The sequence below is a fragment of the Castanea sativa genome, chromosome 11, assembly GCF_040712315.1.
Source record: "Castanea sativa cultivar Marrone di Chiusa Pesio chromosome 11, ASM4071231v1".
In the NCBI taxonomy this organism is placed as follows: Eukaryota; Viridiplantae; Streptophyta; class Magnoliopsida; order Fagales; family Fagaceae; genus Castanea; species Castanea sativa.
In genome coordinates this window covers 43633058-43654302 of record NC_134023.1, presented here as the reverse complement: position 1 = coordinate 43654302, position 21245 = coordinate 43633058, and the positions used below count along the sequence as shown (strand labels likewise).

The 21245-nt window shown below is 34.4% G+C and overlaps 1 protein-coding gene across 1 annotated transcript; it reads left to right on the top strand.

Moving 5' to 3' along the window:
* The first annotated feature begins 5595 nt into the window (after positions 1-5595).
* Positions 5596-11572, top strand: LOC142618062 (cellulose synthase-like protein H1). The gene is made up of 9 exons (XM_075791031.1): positions 5596-5892; positions 6054-6378; positions 6834-6959; positions 8060-8176; positions 8306-8518; positions 8698-8812; positions 8998-9173; positions 9607-9957; positions 10730-11572. Exons 1-9 carry the CDS (start codon positions 5636-5638, stop codon positions 11276-11278), a joined length of 2229 nt encoding a protein of 742 aa, XP_075647146.1. The 5' UTR covers positions 5596-5635; the 3' UTR covers positions 11279-11572.
* Positions 11573-21245: the final 9673 nt, after the last annotated feature.

Below are 21245 nucleotides of genomic sequence, written 5' to 3'. Positions count from 1 at the left end.
AGCTTTTTCAGTCTTGATCCTAACATGAGCCTCTGCCTTAGCCTCGTTCCAAGCATCTTCTACCCATTTTTTCGCTACAAAAACCTCCTGGATGGCCTGCGCAAAAGTAACTATAGGATTGATGTTGTTGATGATGGTACATACCAAAGCTAAATCCCTTTTTAGAGACAAAAAGTTTTGGTTGACTCATTTGCTTTAGGGCGGCCATGTCCTTCGACAGTAGGATGGGCTGCTCCAAGGGCTTGGGTAAGTAATGGGCGTGCCCTTTTTGGAATTCCCTTATGGTTGAGTGGCGAGGAATGGGAGCTCCATCCAATTCCAACTGAGGTGACCAATTGGACTGAATTTGGCGCACCTCGGCCAAATCATGGCTTTCCTTGCTTTCCACGGAAGAGGCTCGTGTTTGGCCCTTTGCCATTTTTGTTGTTTCTATTTTTTCTGCTGTGCCAACTCCCCTTCCTTAGCCTCCTCCGTTCTTTTCTTTTTGAGGTTAGGTGTGGGAAGAAGGGTACTTGGAGGAGGTGGAGGGGGTGGAAGATTGGTCGGAGGTTGAGATCTTGAAGTGTCCTACGTAGTGATCTGTTTACCCCTTGCAGCAAGAAGAGTCCTCAAGCTTTTTCCTTGTCATAGAGACATGTCTTCTTCCTCTTCCTCAGCGCTACTATCCACAAGTGCAACTACAAAACCTCTGATACCAGAGCTCTCGTCGGATTCGTTTTCTTTGTCCGAGAGATTAATAATGTGGCCTTCTGAAGGTTTCTCTACTTCCTCAAGTCGAAATTGGTCTATTTCCTCCTCAAGGGATTAGCGTGAAGATGTGGATTCTTCTCGGATGGTTGCTGCTTCAGCAGGTTTTACAGGTGGGGGGACTGCTGTTATTGGGCGTATGTAGAGGATGATATAAGGGTCGTCCGGCAGATCACGTGAGGCAAGGAATCCCATTTTTGAGACGTCTATCCTTTTACGTCTCCGATCACCCGCAATGATTGCGTTACCAATGTCTTGGAAGGTAGACGATAGAGGTTCGTACCCTAGGATGAGATGGGCTGCCCTCACCTACTCGTCTTCACTCACAAATACCTCGGATCTTAAAACTCTATTGAGGTCCTCGATGCTGGATAGGCTCAAACGAGGTGATACGTGCTGTTTATCTGCAAAGACATCCGAGAAGCCAAACATGACTAGACCAACAACAAATGTCAAACAAAGAGAAAGTAAAGTGCAATGTAAATCCAAATGATAAAATTAGAAGAACTAGACCCCATTCCAGGGGACCTAAACTCTATGGAATCACACCTAGTGTTCCCTCTTTGACTGGACAATGAGGACCGTCGTACCACTCCTCGGAGGCGATTAAGTTGTCGTCCTTCATGCCTTTGTTAGATTTGGGAAGACATGATATGAGTCTAACGATGTTAGACCTAGACTTGAGGTAATACCCCGCGTCCTTAAGTGAGTGACACTCATACATATGGACAACGTCGCGCCACGTGAGTCTCAAACCCATTTGCTCGTTGAGCGCATCGACATAACCTAATATTCTAAACATGTTAGGTGTACATTGGTCTGAGCATAGTCTATGATTATACAAGTAGTCATGGGTTACACTCTTCATGGGAAGTGTCATTCCTTCTTCTAAAAACACGATTATGGGAGTGACAACTTCCCCTTCTTTCCTATCGTCGGCTATGGATTCTGGGGCATAGTACCTCAAACCCACTCTCTGGGGAATGTGGTATTTGGCTCGAAAACTCTCCATATCGGCAGGTGTATCTACTAAACATTTGAACCTACCTATTTGGTTGAAATAAAAGTGAAGATTTAGAAAAGAAAAGGGGTAAAATTAATGGCCGAGGACGATGGTCGAGGAGAAAAAGAATTTAAAAGCGTGAAAACTTACGAGAAAATGAGTAGACGATTCTTCAGGAGCTTCTTGGGAGTTAAGAAAATGAGGAATTCTTAAGAGCTGGTTGATTTCCGGAGTAATAAAAAAATTGCAACTTCCCAGGCATTTTATATGAGAGGCGACATCAAATGGGAGCTATCCTGCTCAAAATTCAAGGAAAAATCCAGACCGTTAGATGTACATCTCACCGTTGGACATGGAAGACAATGCGTTACTTGGACCAATTAATAGGGATGTTGTGGATTTCGAGGCGTCAGAAACAGTTTTAAAGGAGGGAAATGACGTTTTTACGTGTGGTAGTTTAAGAAGCATGTGAAAGCTGGAGCATTGGGTTAAAACCTCAATTTTCTCCTCTGATAGGGAAGAAAAATGAAGTTTTGAGGGGCTATTGTGAGGACAAAAGGTCCAGGGCATGTTCTTGGGCCTTGGGCTTGATCCGAGGCTATTTACTTGTCCGAGGAGGGTTTAGTGGTAATAATGATATCAAACTTAAAGGCCCACGATCAAATTGTTGCGAGATAGACTGGTGGAAATAGTCTGAGGAGGGGTATCTCCTCGGCTAAGTGAAGTGAAGGTCAGATGGTACGCCATGGTGATTATAATGATATTCTAGAAGGTCTTATGGATGAAGATATGTTTCACTAGGGCATAGGGAGGAAGAACATATGGGAAGTATCTTAGAGAAAGTGCTACCACTGCATTGAATGCTCTGTACCTAAATCTATGGCCGCATTAATGAGGAAGTGACATTTGAACAGTGGTGACCAGCCTTACAGCTATTGTCTGAAGACTTTAGGAAGGGGATGATGGGACAAGCATCTTGATCGACAATTAGATCCATACGTGGAAGATGGGGAGAATGAGGAGGATGATATAAAAGGAAAAGAAAGGCATTTGGAAAAGGGGATCGGAGAAGAAAAAGAGAAAACATCGTACACATCACCCTCCATAATTGTAATCTATCTTTGAAAAAGAGGGAAAGATAATACAAATCATCCTCGACTTGTATCCGAGGAGAAATTTTGTTACATAAACAGTTCATTGTATTTGACGTGGTAATCTAGCCTATCATTTTTGTTATCCAACATCACTAGAACTTAGATTTCAAGCCCACTCTCTACAAATTTCATTGTATTGAGCTTTTTGGGCCTATCCCCTTCTTACTGTTGGGTTTGGGTGCAAATTGTGACCTTACACTTACCTTCATAGTAAAAATTCTTAATCATTAGATCTTTAATATTAAGTAGTATTTATTTAATTAATGCTACAATATAACTATTGAATGAAATATACAATAATTTTTTTATGAGAGTAATTTCATTTTAAGGTCACATGACTTGAACTATAAGTAAGATATATATATAGAATTATGAATATGAATACTTTATTTGCATTCCAAATATCATAAGAAAAAATAAACCTAGAAGTTTATAAATTGGGACTTTGATATCTTTAATAAGTACCATTACTTTTAAGTGTTTTAATTTTCTCTATTTCCTTAGGAGTATAATTAATTTAATAGCTAAGGCTAGCATTTCACATAAATGACTATAATCATGTGAGTAACATCTAGGCGAAGTTTCAATATATAATCCAACAAGTTAAGCATGTGAAATATATTTGTGTGTATATATATAACTTTAAGTAATATTACACTACTCAATAACTTGTTATTAAATTCATATTTTAAAATCCTACCGTTGAATTACATGTTTTATATGTGTTTAACATGCACGTTAATTTTCATGCTAATTAGATGTTATTTATCATGTGATTTATAAAGTCATCTTTTATAAATTATTTTAAATTATAAAAACTTGAATTTAAACAATTGATTGATAACATAACTATTAATCTTTGATCACCATGAAATTTTTCAAGCACGGAGAGTATATAAAATTAAGTATTCCAACGGTAGATTTATTAGAATTCGCATCTAATAATAAGTTATTAAGTGATATGATATTACTTAGAGTTATATACACACATCAACAACAAGTTGTATATATGATATTATCAATAAATAGAAAAAACTGGATGCATGATATCCAAAGTTGATATAAAGATATCCACAATTTAACATATAAAAGCTAGCGGATGTGGAAAAGAAAAAAGGTGAAATAATGGATGAGTGAGAATAAATTAAAAAGCCGCACGCACACTATATGGTCACACACTTTTTATTTTTTTGCTGAATAAATGGCCACGCACTTGTGATCATGGAAATCCACTCGTCAGTACTGTTCACCTTCGCCTCACGGTCCTCACATAAATAACCCTTTGTTGTGTATTGTACCATCGACGAGGGCATCAACGTGGGAAGCTAGTTGGATCAATGAAAATTGTCCACTCATTATGATTATATTAAAAAAAGGAAACATAATATCGATATATAGGATTCTCCACACTCCATTCCAAAGAGTTTGAAGATATTGTCCTGGGTCCTTACTCCAAGGGTCCGTTTGGTTAGGAGAATGGAAAAATGAGAGGATATAAAAATTTTTAGTTTTTCTTATTTCTGTTTGGTTGAGAGTGTAAAACAGTGGAAGGATGAAATTTTTTTTGATTTGGTTGAAAATAAGATTTGTATAAATTTACCATTATATCCCTTTTAAATAAAACAAAAAATAATACATTATACTTTTTTTTTTAAAATTCCTCATTTGTGTTTGGTTGAAAGTGTGAAAAAGTTGAAGGACAGAAAACTTTTTAATTTGGTTGAAAATAAGGTTTGTATAAATTTACTATCATGTCCCTCTTAAATAAAGCAAAAAGTAATACATTATACTTTTTAAAAAAAATTGTGTATAAATAAAAATAGACATTTCAAAAATAACATAAAAAAATTATTCAACAGTGTTTTCTTAAAAAAATAATAAAAATAAAAATTAAGAAAAAACAGAAAGAAAAGAAGAAGAACCCACCGACAAAACCAAAAAAAGAAAAAAGAATAAAAAAAAGCCAATGTTACCAAAAAAAGAAAAAAAAGAAAAAGAGAGAGAAGAAGAAGCCAACGTTACAAGGAAACTGGAAAAGAAAAAAAAAAAAAGCAAGCTAACGTTACAAGGAAACTGAAAAAGTGAAAAGAAAAAAAAAAAAAAAAAAGTCAGAAATGTTAATTAGAGGTGGGGCAATTTTGTACAAATATTATTCTTACTTTTCACCCCAATTTGGAGAGATTGTATTTTAAAGGGGAGGAGAGAAAACAGGTAGGCTCCACAACTTTTCTCTCCCCCTACCATTCTCATTTAAACAGTGAAAAATGTTATTTTCCACCTCATTTTCCTCTCTTTATTTTCCTTCCTCCCTATTTTTACCTGAACCAAACATACCCTAAGTGAGCGGTTAGAAAAGCTCATGTTTTGTGGGTTTTTTTTTTCTTCAACTGAGCGCCTCTTGTACTGTTCATTGTCTAGGAGTGTATTTAGACATGTGAATAGTAAAAATTGTATAAATAGTAACTTTTTAAATATTTGTTTTTATTATTTTTTGTTTTTAGAAAAGTAAGTGGGATTTAAACCCACGGAAAGACTGAATTTTCTATCTACACCGAATGCATGCAGTAACAATGGAGTAGGACCCATGCATGTGAAATCCACGTCTAGAGTGGCCACAATAATAAACACGATGTCCATGTCTTCACCTATCTCTGCCACATATATTCATGGCCATCTACCAGACCAGCAGAGTAGTAAGTAGTGCCGCTAAAATTGTATTCCTATCGACTCCATGGCCAACCAGATCGCTCTCCCTCTATATGAAAAAATCCCACGTAAAAACACTTTACAAAGAGTCTTCGATATCCTAATCTTCTTCCTTCTCCTTTCTCTTCTTATTTATCGTTTTCTATTCCTCAAAAATCATGGTCTCACTTGGTTTCTTGCCTTCCTATGCGAGTCATGGTTCACCTTCACTTGGGCTCTCGTCATCAGCACCAAATGGAATCCTGTTGAATACAAAACGCATCCAGACCGACTCTTACAACGGTAACCCATAACATGTTGTGCCAATAATATGTGACTTAATTTTAGTTGCCACTACAATTTGTATTTGGCTGTTCTTCTTCTATATTATTTTTATTACAATCTCTTTACCTAGTCAGGTGTCTAACATGATTGATTCATTCTTGTTCATAACTTTGATATAGGGTCCCTGAACTTCCATCGGTGGACATGTTTGTGACAACTGCGGACCCTGTGCTAGAACCACCTCTCATCACAGTAAACACCGTGCTCTCTTTGTTGGCAATTGATTATCCAGCTCACAAGCTAGCTTGTTACGTATCAGATGATGGTTGTTCTCCAATCACTTACTACTCTCTTGTGGAAGCCTCAAAGTTTGCTAAGCTTTGGGTTCCATTTTGTAAGAAGTTCAATATTCATGTTAGAGCCCCCTTTAGATACTTTTCTAGTAACCCCCAAACTTTCGGTGGTAGTTCAAGTGATTTTCTACAGGAATGGAAAAGAATGAAGGTAATCCAAATCTGGAGTTGTGTCTGAAAATTTATTTTCAATATTTTTTTTGAGAGAGTGTTTTAACATTTATCATATTAAGACACCAACCAGTTTACCAGTTAAGCTAACTAGAATTCACAAAATTTATTTTCAATCTTAAATCACAAAATTGGTATATCTTATAAAAAAAACTTTTTGTTTGCTGTATTGCAGGAATCTAATGGCGAGATTATTACAAATCTTGTTACATAAATTTATAAAGTCGTATATCATCAATCACAAATTTAAGAAAAAAAATTCAAAGTTCTATATATTATATTATTTAAGTCTATTAATAACGTTGATTGGCAGATCAATTTTTTTAAAATTAATCTGAAATTAATAGTATAGCATTTTTCAATTGTGAAATGGGACAACGATGAGATCTTTGCCTGCACTTTATATGCAAATTTGTTTGTCTTTTTCTTCTGTAGGACGAGTATGAGCGACTTAGCCGCAAAATTGAGGATGCGGTCCAAAAGTCTGTGCCAAGTGATTTTACTGGAGACTTTGCAGAATTCTCAAACATAGAACGCAAAAACCATCCAGCTATTATCAAGGTAACATTAACTCCCAAATAAAGAAAAAAGAAAAAAAAGAAGAAGAAGTAAAACTCAATGATTCGGGGGGAAAAAAAACACAAAACATAAAGTAAAAAAAAAACATAAAAACAAAAACAAAAACAAAAAGCAAAACTCAGTTGAAGAGTTAGCTTATCCTTTCACAAAATCCGCTTATATATTAGAGTACATACTCGTAGTGTATCAATTAAGTAACCAATGTTCCATAAAAAAAAAAATTCAATTAACCAATGGTTTCCATATAGCAGCCGCCCCTTTGACTATTGAGAGCATTCTCATCAACAATTGTAAAGGTTTTAGTATTTACAATTTCAAAATATTACTTTTACAATTTTAAAACCCCATTTTACAATATACCAAATATCAAAAATTCTATTTTTTTTACAATTTCATTTAAATATTCTTTCTTTAATATTTTTATTCATTTTTTTTCCAACTTCATTTAATTTTTATTCTTTCTTTAAAAGAAAACAGGCCCCACTTAAATAAAAAATAATATAAGTTTTACAATTTGTGAACAGTTCGGTCTCAAATTTGAGATTGCACTGTTCATCAATGCCAAATATTATGACATTTAAAACACTTGATGAAAGTGATTTTTTAGAGTTTGGTGCATCAAATGCCAAATATTTGACATTTAGCACACTTGATGGGAATGCTCTGAACAGTTATTACTATTGTAGTTTGTCAGAATTTAATATTTGACCTTTACCAGTCTAGCCTTGCTGACTCGTGAGACTACAGCGTTTCCCTTTTATTTTTTATTTTTTTAATAAATTATTTTAGAAAATGTTTTATTAAAAAAAATATATATATACTAATTTTTTAACAACTTTTTCAATTCATCATAAAAAATTTCCTAAAATTAATGATTAATGTATGCCTTAAATATGTACATTAATCCGGCCCTGTTAAAATTACATGTAAATTCTGAAAGATATCTAGTGTATTGGGTTTATTTAAAACATAAGGATGAATCTCATAAACATAAAACCATTTCCATGTGAAAGAAGCATTACATATGTATATGTTTGATATATGTATGATACTTTGTTCTTATTTATATTATTTTACAATAGGTTATATGGGAGAACAAGACAAGTCTTCCAGATGGATTGCCACATTTGATTTATATATCGAGGGAGAAGCGACCAAAACATCTACATCATTACAAAGCAGGAGCCATGAATGTTCTCGTAGGATTTTATTTTAATAAATCTTATCACTCTTTTTTTTTCGGTTAAAATCTTATCACTCTTTATTGATGTATTCTAATTGGCTAACACTTTTTCCCCTTTTTTTGTAACCGTTTATATGATATATAGGCCAGAGTCTCTGGTTTGATGACGAATGCTCCCTATATGCTGAATGTAGACTGTGATATGTTTGTCAACAATCCAAAAACTGCTCTTCATGCAATGTGCCCACTACTGGGTTCCAAGAGTGAAAACAAAATTGCATTTTCTCAATTCCCACAAGTGTTCTATGATGGATTAAAGGATGACCCATACGGCAATCAAATGGTGGTTTTGTTTAAAGTGCGTCAAATTTAATCTTAATCTTACAAAATAAGTCTTTCCTTTTTCTTTTATATTCTATAATTAAATAAAGATCAAATTCCATGGATATGTTACATGACTAAAGGAAATTTAATAATATGAAGAAAGTTATCATTTGATTAGTCAAGTACTTAACTGCCTTTTATATGCATATATAGTATATGGGGCATGGAATAGCGGGACTTCAAGGACCTTTTTATAGTGGAACAGGATGCTTTCACAGTCGGAAAGTTATCTATGGTCTATTTCCAGACGATGTAGATTCAGTAAATGGTAAATATGTAAATTAATTTTGGATTTTAGCCTACCAAAAAAAAAAAAATGTCATTCTCTATTAACTATCGTGGGGGTACAAAGTACAAACAAATACATGTTTGGGTCCATTTCACAATTACTTCATGGTGGAGATTTTCCTTTTTGTACTACTAATGTTTTATTTTTCCCTTTCCTTTTGGTAGAAAAAACGGTTAATAATATTCTTTCAAATTTTGGGAGTTCAAAGGAGTTGATCAAATCAGGTGCTAATGCTTTGAAAGGGAAGACAGATTCACCGCTCAATCTTTCGAATTCTATTCAGGCATCATACCAAGTCAGTGGTTCTGGTTACGAGTACGGTACTAGTTGGGGTACAAAGGTCAGTAACACAAAAGAGCACTGTTAAATATGCCACTTTTTTCAAAACTTGTTACGGTGCTAATTAATAAGTTGTAATTATATGGCCATTACTGAATCTATTTTTATTATCTACCAATAATTTTAAAAAAATTTAATCCCTAAATTTGTTCAATAAATATATACAAATCACGAATTAGGAGGACCATTAAACGTATGTAATTTAATTACTCCACCTTACTTCAAAAAATATTTAAAGTTTAGCCTACTACATGGATCAATTTTATGCGTTAAGTTCTTTTAGTGGTTGTTTTTTAATAAGGCGTTGAGCTAGTATATTTCACTGAATATGTATTGAAAGGTGTACTTTTAATTACTTCCCTTATTCTTTTTTATTTAGTATTTTTTTTTATTTTTACGGTCCAACTCTGACGATTGTGGGTGCCCCATTTCAGGTTGGTTGGAAATATGGATCCACCACAGAAGATGCCCACACTGGACTAATGATCCATAAAAGAGGTTGGAGGTCGGCCTTTTTATCACCAAACCCACCGGCCTTTTTAGGGTGTGCACCCTCAGGTGGGCCTTCCGCAGCAACCCAACAAAAGAGGTGGGTCACAGGCCTACTTGAAATTCTTTTTAGCAAAAGTTGTCCTATATTTGCTACTCTCTTTGGGGAGCTTCAATTTAGGCAATGTTTGGCATATTTGTGGGTCCTCATGTGGGGCCTACGCTCCATCCCCGAGCTATGCTATGCTGCTTTGCCTGCGTATTGTCTCATCACCAACTCCCACTTCTTGCCCAAGGTGAGGACAAACCATAGCAAGCCTCTAATTTTACTTTAGCATATATGCACCTTCTAATGTTGACTAACTAATTTGTCTTTTTATTGCACGATTTTGTTCGTATTTGCCACTAAAATAAATTAATGATAGCTTATTTTTTGAGAGGGGGGGGTGGGGGGGGGGGGGGAGATTTTCTTTTTCTTAAGACACTAATTTTGGTGTGGCAAAATGAAGTCCCTTATTGACGTTTTCTTGCTTAGATGGAAAATAATAAGAGAAGTAATTTCTAATAAAAAATTATCACCTTATAGAAAGAAATATACAATCTCAATTTGTTAGCTATTAAATTTAGTAACGAAATGCTAATTGTCAAGAATATTAAAGTTTAGTGTCAAGATTAAAGTCCTCGATCCCCATCAATTATAGAGTATAGAATTATCTCCCCCCAACCCCCCCCTCCCCAAAAAAAAAACTAATCATTTAAACTTAAAAAATGCATTTAACAAGACATATAGAGCCACAATTGTGTCATGCCAAAACTTTGCGTTGTATCAATCATGCGCATGTCCTCATTATTGCTTCTATATTTTTTGCAAATGTGTTCCACACTTCCACTAAAACAAAAATCAAGTGCATATGGTAACCTCTATTCATAGTAATAAATTTTCCTATTGTCCAAAATTTGCATGATGAAGTTCATGAAACTATAATATATTCAAAATTAAATTTATAGTTTTTTTTATATTTTATTTTACTGTTTTTCCAACCTTAAAACGTGCATATGTATATTCAGGTGCAAGAACCAACAGTATATGTACCAACTTCTATCTTCGTCATTTACAACGTATACACTTTATCCGAGTACCTAAGAGCCGGCCAATCAATTCAAGCATGGTGGAATAACCAAAGAATGTCACGAATAAATACGGCGAATGCATGGTTATTCGGATTTCTCAGTGTGATACTTAAGCTCTTAGGAATATCTGAAACAGTTTTCGAAGTAACACAAAAAGACCAATCTAGTGATGATGCCAGTGATGCTGAAGCGGGAAGGTTCACCTTCAACGAGTCCCCAATTTTCTTGCCTGGTACAACCATTTTGGTGGTGCACTTGACAGCGTTGGTTGTGAGTTTATTAAAGTTGCAACCTCCAGCTCGTGATGGGCATGGGTCTGGGCTAGGGGAGGTATTTTGTAGTGTGTATTTGGTGTTATGCTTTTGGCCATTTTTGAAGGGATTATTTGGGAAAGGAAGACATGGGATTCCCTCATCTACAATATGCAAGTCAACAGCTTTGGCGTTACTTTTTGTGTACTTTTGTAGAAGGGTTGCAATAGGTTGAGACTTTGGTCAAGAAATTAATTTCTGTGCTCACTACGATTGAGGTTTTGGTCTTGAAATTATGATGTTTCTCACAGTAGGTTCAAACTCAAATTTAGAAAATCAAAACTTGCATGAATCCTTGATGCGAGAGATATTATGGTTCAAGAGACTAAAGGATTATAGAAGTTTTTTTTTATTTTAAATAAAGTTTAGTTTCCCTTCGAATTGGTGTTTCAATAATATGTACTCTAATTTTTTTTTATGAAAATATGTACTCTAATTTGAATGGCAAAAATTCCATGCTTTAATTTTCCATTTTGCTTTATTTGCATACGATGTACATGTTCGTTGTTATAAATAAACGTAGCTAATAATTTTATAAAGTCATTAACTCCAGTGCCTCATACTTATTACTTGTACCTCTCTCTCTCTCTCTCTTCCACTTGTTCTTGGCAAATTACCTTAATTTTTAAAACCAAATGATTTTAAAAGACCTCCTACGGTTTTTAGGAAAAATGTTTTTTATTTTTTATTATTGGAAAAGGACTTTTAAAAGGAAGACCCAAGGGTTTTGATTGTTCATTTGTTAAAACAATGGATTTCATGAAAACTTTTGAAGAAACTTTTCAATAAAAATCATTTTCACAATACAAGCAGCTTTAGGTGATTTGGAAACACTCATTGAGAAATAATTTTGAAAAAAAAAGTGTTCGAAAATCATTTGATAAACAAGCTTTTAAAATCACTTTGAAAGCTTCTTTTAGATCAATCTTTTTGGTGTGGGAATTATGGAATTTAAAATACTAACTAAAGAACTAGTTCGCAAATCCATATTTAAAGAAGGGAAAATTTGTATAAAATCATGCTTGTATAAATGGATCTATTAACCAAACAATAAGTTCACAATGTATGTGAAAAGCTCGGATTTGTGCTAAAATACAAGAACTTGTTTAGACCCCAAATTAAATTACAGCTAAATTGTTTTTATTCTAACTTATCTAAGTGCGGAACAAGAGTAAGAGAAGCGCAATCACCAGATCTACTCTAGTGCATACACATGAACAATAAACAAGACGTGTTGTTGAAGAAAAAATCGAAGAATTCGGCGAAAAACCTCTCCGCGACCCTCTAAGTTGAAGTCAATCCACTAGTGAATAATTTGGAGTACACGAATAACAAAAGACCCTCCAAGCCTAGTCTACCCAATCTACTTGAGCCCTCCAAGCTCCTATTACCAACGGACTTCTTAGAGTCTTGTCTTCACTAGCTTTCTAGATCCCACAATACGCCCGCATCTGCCAAGCCTCACCGACTTTTTTGGGTAAATCCCCAAAGCTTCCCAAGCTCCAAAACACTCTCTACACTCTGAATAGGTGTGGGTTGTGTTTGGGTACAAAGTCTCAAGGTATGACAATGGGAGGGGGAAGGAAAAAATGATACAATGATTTCTCTCTAAAAGATGAGTAGCTTTCTCTTTAAAAAATGGGTGTGTTGTGTTGTAGAATACTTATCTAGGGTTTTTCTCTCTGAATGGTTTTTATTTTATTTTATTTTAATTTTTACTTTTGTGGGTAATGAGGGTATATATAGTATAAGAGAAGGGTAATAAAGTCACACTTAAAATCCTCCAAGCAGAGAGTTTCGCGGGTACCTCACGAGATGGCTTGTCTCTTGAAACACTCACGAAATGCAGTTGGAACTTGACTCTTCAGCTTTTAGTATGTGCTTCTCACGTGCCCTTTTCGCGAGAACCTTTACTCGCGAGCTTCTGGCGAACTAGTCGCGAAACTACACTGATCTTCATTTTATGCTCGATTCTTCACCAACTTTATACTAAACCCAATACAATAATATTCCACAAAACACAAGGAAATAAATTAATGCAATTACAACACTTTTTATCATGGAATAAAGCCAACATAAAATACCGTTGTAAATCACAACTTTACAATCTCCCCCGTCAGCTATTCCATGATAAAACACTCTATAACAGACTCTAGACTTAAACGTGAGTTTAGAAACAATGGAAAAACTGACTCACATCTAAATCTGAAACCTGTGATGAACTTGGAACATATATACCTGTAACCTGAAATATCTGTAACCTGAAATACTTGTAACTTAAAACACTTGCACAAAACACATTAGACCCTCAAGGTAAAGCAAGTAATAAACGGACAAGTATAATCTAACAAGTAAAAAATGATCAAGTAAACATGATGTAAAACATATGAACAACTTGATCAAACACATAACAGTCATATGGAAATGACTACAATGATCATATATCAAAGCAAATGGTCATCCTAACAAGCAACCAATAAAACATAATAGCATAAGGACGTATGCATGTCCAACACAAAACACGATGATATGAGAGTAAGAAAGTATAGTTACTAAACATAACTCAAAGCACCATAAAGTTACGAAAAAACAAGCATAAAGCAAAACAAGGTTTTATCATAAAAGAAATGTTTTCTCCCCCTTGGTATATACATCTCCCTTATGGCTTTCTCCCCCTATGAATGTGCACGAGATAAAATTTCTCTCCCTAAAAATGTGCACATGAGTCATATAGAAATGACGATACACTCCGATATACTCTCTAGTATACTCTCCTCTTTTTTGTCATGAATAGACAAATGAATCAAAAGGAAGGAGGGTAAGAAAAGAAGATATGAACAAGGGTAAGATGCATGAGGGATACAAGATGAATGAGAAAATAAAGCTTAAATATAAGATAAAACATTTTAAAAACAAAATGCTACAAAGCATAAAGAAAACATGACATGTAAAGGATGATGGAACAAGATATAGACCAAGACATGATATAGATACAAGAACATGTTATATGTTCTAAAAGGTGTAAAAAGTCTTAACTAACATGAGTGAATGCAAAACATGCCAAGTGTTAGAGTGTGTGCATCAAAGGTGTAGCTAGTGTGCATGTGAGATGCATGACCAATGTATGAGCAAGCACTCGTGGGCCAAAGTGTGTAAACCACACAACTAATGATCAAAACATGTTAAACATGAATAATTATGGAAATTCCCAAAAATTGGTACTTATCGAAGTCCAAAACAATAAAAAATACCATATAGACATTTTATCAAACACTTAGAGTGCACACACTATACATGTATGTTAAACAATGCATGAACATATGAAAATCTTGCCTGAATACATGTTATTTTTTCCACAAGGGGCCAACATCCAAAGCAAATAGACATTTAAAACAAAATCCAATCAAAAAGATTGACAAAGATTAAGTTTTCCAACCCATATTTGAGAAATTCCCAACTATGAACATAAAACCTCCAAAAACATAATTTAAGGATCAAAATCAATAAAAAGAGTTAAAGATTACCTTAGAAATGTTAATGGAATGAAATACAATTAAATTTAGTTGGGTTTTGATGTAGAAACATTAAAATAGAGGTTTGAGAGAAGATGTGAGAAGTTTAAAACAAATATCCCATGAAATGCCCTTTAAAAAGCTAATTCTGGGAATTTCGCGGGTAGCTGGGAATTTCGCGGGTAGCTGGGAATTTCGCAGGTAGGTTATAAGTCGTGAACCACTCGCGAAATTTTTTGTTCAAAGTTGAAAAACTTGAGAATTGGACCATTTAAACTCGTGACTGAGCTTACTCGTAAAATAAGTCGCAAAAACACCCAAAAAATATGTTTTTCACACAAAATCAACTTGAAAATTTTTGAAAAACATTGGTGATACAAATCACTTCCAAAAGCAAATAAAAAGAACAAAAATCTTTTTAATTTGATCTACATATGGTTGAGCACACACATATCATATTTGAACATGTACAATCATACAAATGAAATAGACATTCATTGAACATTAAACTTGTGTGTTGTGTGTGTGGATCAAGTATGAACTAGTCCATACTTTAGTATGAAGTTTCAATGATCAATTTAATCAAGTCATACACAACTAGTATGAAGTCAAGTAACTTATCTCACTTGTAGAAATGAACATATATGACCCCTCACCAATGTATTTACATTTGATTGAAAGCTTTTCATTTGGCTTTCATTTTTCATGCTTTTGATCAATACAACTCAAATTTTTTAGAAACGATGCCATGAACTTTTTGATATTTCTTTGATGAATAAGCCTTTGGCTTTGACACCATATATTTTAATATATATTAAGTTTGACTGGGTTTGACCAACTTTAATTAAACTTTGACCACACCTTTCTCTAAATCAAACCTTTTAATTATGACCATAATTTACTATAATTAACCTTTCATTACACTCTTCAATTCCAACGATCAAATTACAAGTCTAATTATGGCACGTGATGGACATGTGTTGCGTACTTATATAGCTTTGTTATCTTAATCTGACCATCTAATTGGTCTCAAATTTCGCCAACACCAATATGTTATCATACTCTTGAAATCCAATGATCAAAACTTGAATATGAATTGGAGCATGATGGTCACATGCCATGTGACCCCATGAAGATTTAGTTATCCTTGTTCTCATAATTTGACCATCCGATTAAAATTATGTTTCTCAAATTACTTCCTTTAAAGTTATGTTTTCCCTTGGATCACAAAAAGGAGTGACAGAAGTATTAGTTCAAAGTACTACCTTTGAAATTATAGATTCCATAAAAAATACGAATTTTCAAAAATTCATTTTTAAAGGGAAGATACTAGTAGGTGCTTCCTTGGATCAAACTAGGAGTGTCCACGGGTCAGTCCAGGTCAGGTTTATGCCTAACCCGGAACTGACCCAATTCCATCGGGTGGCAGATCGGCAGACCTGCCACCGATCGATTCTACCTACAGGTCAGATTGAGTCATATTTTCCCTAGGTCAAGTTGTTTTGCTCAAAACTGAGAGAACAGTGGTAGATAATCGACCACCACCGAATTTGGATGGAGATCACGAGATCACCACCGGACCTGGACGGAGAACTCGAGCTCTCCACCTGATCTGGGTAAAGATCATGAGATCTACATCGAATCTAGGCGGAGAACTCAAGATCTCACTCGATTTGGACAGAGATCTTGAGATCTCCACTGGATCTGGGTGAAGAACTCGAGATTTCCACTGGATTTGGGTAGAGAAAGGGAGATCTCCACTAAAACTGGGCTGATCTGAAAGAGAAAAAGAGAGAAAGCGAGGAAAATCAAACAAATCTACCTATTCTTCGGTTGGGATGGCTCGAATCTGGCGTGTTGAGAGAAGTGAAACTGAAACTTGAACTAATGAGGGTCAGGTTTCATTGGACAAAACCGTCACCGACTGCGGTGGTGCTCGAGTCAGTTGGTCGGTCTTCGATTCTAGTGGCCGCAGGTTAAGCGGGTCCTGGATACCCCTAGATCAAACATGAGATTTTTAGTTTCTTTTGACATTAACCCTTACTAAGGGTCCGTTTGGATAAAGCTGAAAGTTGAAAACTGAAAACACAGTAACAAAATAATTTTTAAATGTGTGAATAGTGTCGCGGGTCCCATTTTTAATAAAAAATTGGCTGAAACAGTGATGAACAATGCGCCACTATGCGTTCACAGTACGCGGACAACGTTTTGTCCCCTCAGTCTGAAACGCGGCAAAGAAAAAAAAAAAAAAAGCTGAAATGTGAAACGCAGACACAATAATCCTTATCCAAACTCAGCCTAATTGTGGATTTTTCAAATGGTTTTCAAATTAAAGTTATTTTTGTTTTTCCTCTAAAATCAAAACCATTATTATCTTAACACATGTCTTATTCTTGATGCATGTAAGATATCATGAGACATATGCCCCCAAGGCTAGGTAAGTATATTTCAAAATAATCAAAATGCTCCAAAAACAACTAGAATGAGCAAAATACTCTCAAAACATCTAAAATGACCCAAATACCCCCAAACCTTTAAAATGACCAAATTACCCTTGAAATCTCCAGTGGTTTTAGGACCATCTATTAAGTTTGACCAATTTTAACTAAACTTTGACCACATCTTTCTCTAAATCCAACCATTTGATTGTGACCTTTCATTACACTTCAAATCCAACGGTTAGATTCCAAATCTAATTATGGCAAATGATGGACATGTGTTGCATACTTGTATGGTTCTGTTCTCTCAATCTAACCATCCAATTGATCTCAAATTTCACCAACACTAATGTGTCACCACCATACTCTTGAAATCCAATGATCAAGATTTGAATATGAATTGGAGCATGATGGTCACATGCCATGTGGCCCCATGAAGATTCAGTTATCCTTGTTCTCATAATTTGACCATCCGATTAAAATTATGTTCCCCAAACTACTTCCTTTAAAGTTATGTTTTCCCTTGGATCACATATGGGAGTGACAGAAGTATTAGTTCAAAGTACTACCTTTAAAATTATATTTTCAGTAAAAATACTAATGTTCAAAAATTCATTTTTAAAGGGAAGATACTAGTAGGTGCTCCCTTTGATCAAACATGAGATTGAAGAATCTTGATCTGTTTAATAAACTTATCGGGTTAGTGTCGACCCATTTAGTCAAATACTCACAAGCCAGTACAACACAAACCTGACACATAAACACAAATTGTCACTCCTACAACCCAATGTGAGTGCTCTAAAATTGCTATGAAATTATTTTGTGTGGGTTTGGGTGTGTTATTTTTTTGTTTTCAAATTTCTAATTTGATTGAGGTGAAATAACTAGTAATACGTCATAATTTTTGTAATAATTGTTTAATAGTCAAATTGAATTAAATAAATTATTAATTTATAATAATAAGTAAAATTTATTGGAAAAACTTCCAAAAAAATTTAATTTGTTTTTTCAGGTGAAACCTGCCATGTTCCTATCAAACTAACCAATTTAATTAATTACCATTAAAGTTCCTCAAATTTTTTTTATTACCATTAAAAATAATAAATTTTAAAATAAAATGAATAAAAGTATTGGACCATTGACAAAAGCCCAAACGACTTCGTTTCTCAAGGGCGCCAAACCAAAATGTTTTTCCCACACTTGTATTTTCACATCTGTTTTCAATTTCATTCTTTATCAATAATCACTAAGATTTCAAAAAGAAAAAAAAAAAATCACCAATCATTGACACCTCTCTCTCTCTCTCTCTCTTTGTGGCTCACTCTCACCGCTTGCGATCGAGCAACCACTGCCACCGTGTGCACCACCCTCACCTTTCTCTATCCCATTCACCCTCAAGGCACTCGCCACTATTCTCTCTCCCTCTCGCCATTTAAGTCCCTTCCTAGTAAAGCTTTGTTCTTTTCGGTCTTTGTTTTGGGTATTTGATACAGGTACCAACTTTGAGGCTTTATTTAGAGATTATTGTAATGTTGATTATGATTTGCCCTTTTTGTATACGAATGCATTATCTAGTTTGTTAAATTTAATTATTAATATGATTTTCTCTTATGCCTTTTTTTAGTGATTAACTGAAATTATTTCTATTTTTAATAAACTTTATTAATTGGTCCTTTGTTATTACTCTCTAGTTTTGATGTATTTGGAACTATCAAATTGAGATAGTGGCCTTTTCAATTGCAAACTTTGCAATTGGATTCCAAATATTGATTTCTTGTAATTTCTATTAAATGAATTTACTTACACTTGGTGGTTGATTTCTAAGGGTGCGTACTGCGTAGGTGTGATTCCAAAGTTGGTAAAGCTTTTTAAAGAAAAACTTTGGGTTAAAAGTCTAGGAAATTTCATCAGAAAGATGAAATTTGGTCTCACCATCATAAAGATGCATTGAGGCATAGATACAAACATTTGAGGAAGCAATGTAATGATACAAAGGTTCTTCTTGAGCATAGTGGGTTGTCTTGAGATCAAGAGAAATAGAAACCTCTGAGATTATGTCTAGGATTCTTATACCTTGGTGAACTGCCATTTATCCTTTCTAGTTTCAAAATAATTCAATAAAGTTGGTCTGCTTATATTGTTGTATTTTCATAGTAGTGTTTCTTAATCTACAGTATTAGAGTCCTTTCAGTTGCATTATCTCAGTTTTTGTCATCCAAAATTTGATGTTGTAGAACTCACAATTTTCAGTTTAAATTAACTTTATTTATGCTTGATTTATGGAAATCCAACATCTGATAGAGGGTATAACCAAGTGGGTCAAAATATTTGTTGTAATGGTGTTTGTGTGAATTTCTTTTGTCAGGCCTTCCACTCTGCATAAAAAATAAATTATATGGATTGTAGTCAATGAGAAATTTGGTGAAAGTGTATAATGTGCCTTAATATATGTATTCTTGTTCAGATTGCATTAATTACAATAGAATTTTGTCAAATAAGTTACTTTGGACAGTAGTCAATGAGCAATTACTAAAGTCACTCTCAAGACATGGAGGACTATGAGTTATGAGTAATGATCCCTGTCTCTCTCTCTCACACACAATACTACATAGATGGAGGCCATGTGAAAACTACACTAGCATGTATAAAATACAGGTGCATTAGCTATCCATTCACTATTATGATTAGTTTAAAAAATTGTCTAATTACTGTTTTGATAAGTTTTTAACTTTACTATGAAGCAATGACTACATTAGGCTTTCCTGAAAGTGTCATGTAATTATGTAAAAGTAGTGTAATGAAATCTCCCAATTTTTGTTAATGTTTGAGATTAATGATTTTTTCAAAAGCTATATGAAATAAAAATAAGTGTACCATTTTTTCTTTGGTACCGTTTAGTCATTTAGAATAAATTATCTCATAATAATGAGTAATTTTGAAATGGTGGGTGAAGAGGTTGACCAATTATTTGCTAATAGTCATTCTCATGGTCCATTATTTTATTGACCTTATGTTAGAGCAGTTGCACAGAAGAATTTAATTGGTCTTGCATACAAAGCGCAAGCTTTGACTTGGATGATTGCATTTATTCAGTAAACAATTTAGACTTCTTGGTGGCAAAGAAGTACTAGAAGATTATTATTTAAGTTTAATGAAACACTAACATGCATCAAGGATCACTAGCTGCAACGAGGGGGTTTTGAATTGTTATGCCATTGTCATTGAGCTACAAAATTCTTGGCGACTAATATGCTATTACAAGGTTAACAAAAGACATTATAAATACATGTGTTTTGGTTGTGCAATAAAGTTTACCTTGTTCACTACCTTGTATTTAAGCCTTAAATGTCAGATAGAATATACATTTATCTCATATGCTTGGTTGGGAATCCAAATAGTGTTTTAAACTTAAAAATCATCAATGTGTTCTATGGGGATAGCCCTTTTGTTATCACAAGTGCCTTCTCCTTTTATTTCTCTATTCCCCTTGCCTCACTGTTTTTTCATTGCATAGTTAAATCACACTGTTTTTTTATCATTTTTTTTCTTTTTTTGGGAATTGGTTTGATTTGGTGTTGGTTTTGGTAGTAATGGAGGAGTAGTTTATACTAAGAGTTATGCCTTTTGTTGCAAAGCGACTAGATTGCCTCTTGAGTGAAAATGAAAATGCTTCATCTTCAGAAGACAAGTCATTGGATTTGTAATTTATGAAAATCAGTTTTTTAAATCTGATTTCACTCTAATCCGTGTATGCATGTTTAGGCTTTCTTTTCTCACAACCCTAAATATATATAAAGATTATTTTAAGGGCCGTCAAAGGTGGCGCAAGTGTGAGGCAAAGTGTTGTTCATGAAAATTGTGACCAGATACAAAATTTTCCCTAGTTCATCTTTCTATTGAAGAAGCTGCCGTGTTTGTACGTTGTTGGGTTTTGTGACCAAGGAGCTTCGTGATCTTCATCATGTTGATGAACTGAAGAACTTTGCAGCCAATTTCTTTCTCAAGTTGGTGAGTAAGCCGCATACTGGGATCCGTGCATCGATTGGTTAGTTACATACTAGGAGCCGTGCATTGAAAATGGGAGATTGTTACTATAGAACAAGTCCAACTGTGTATTGGGGTAAGGGTTTAACTGTAGATTGGTATAAGGTACTAGGATTCTTTTACTTGTAACTGCTTGTTATGATAATAG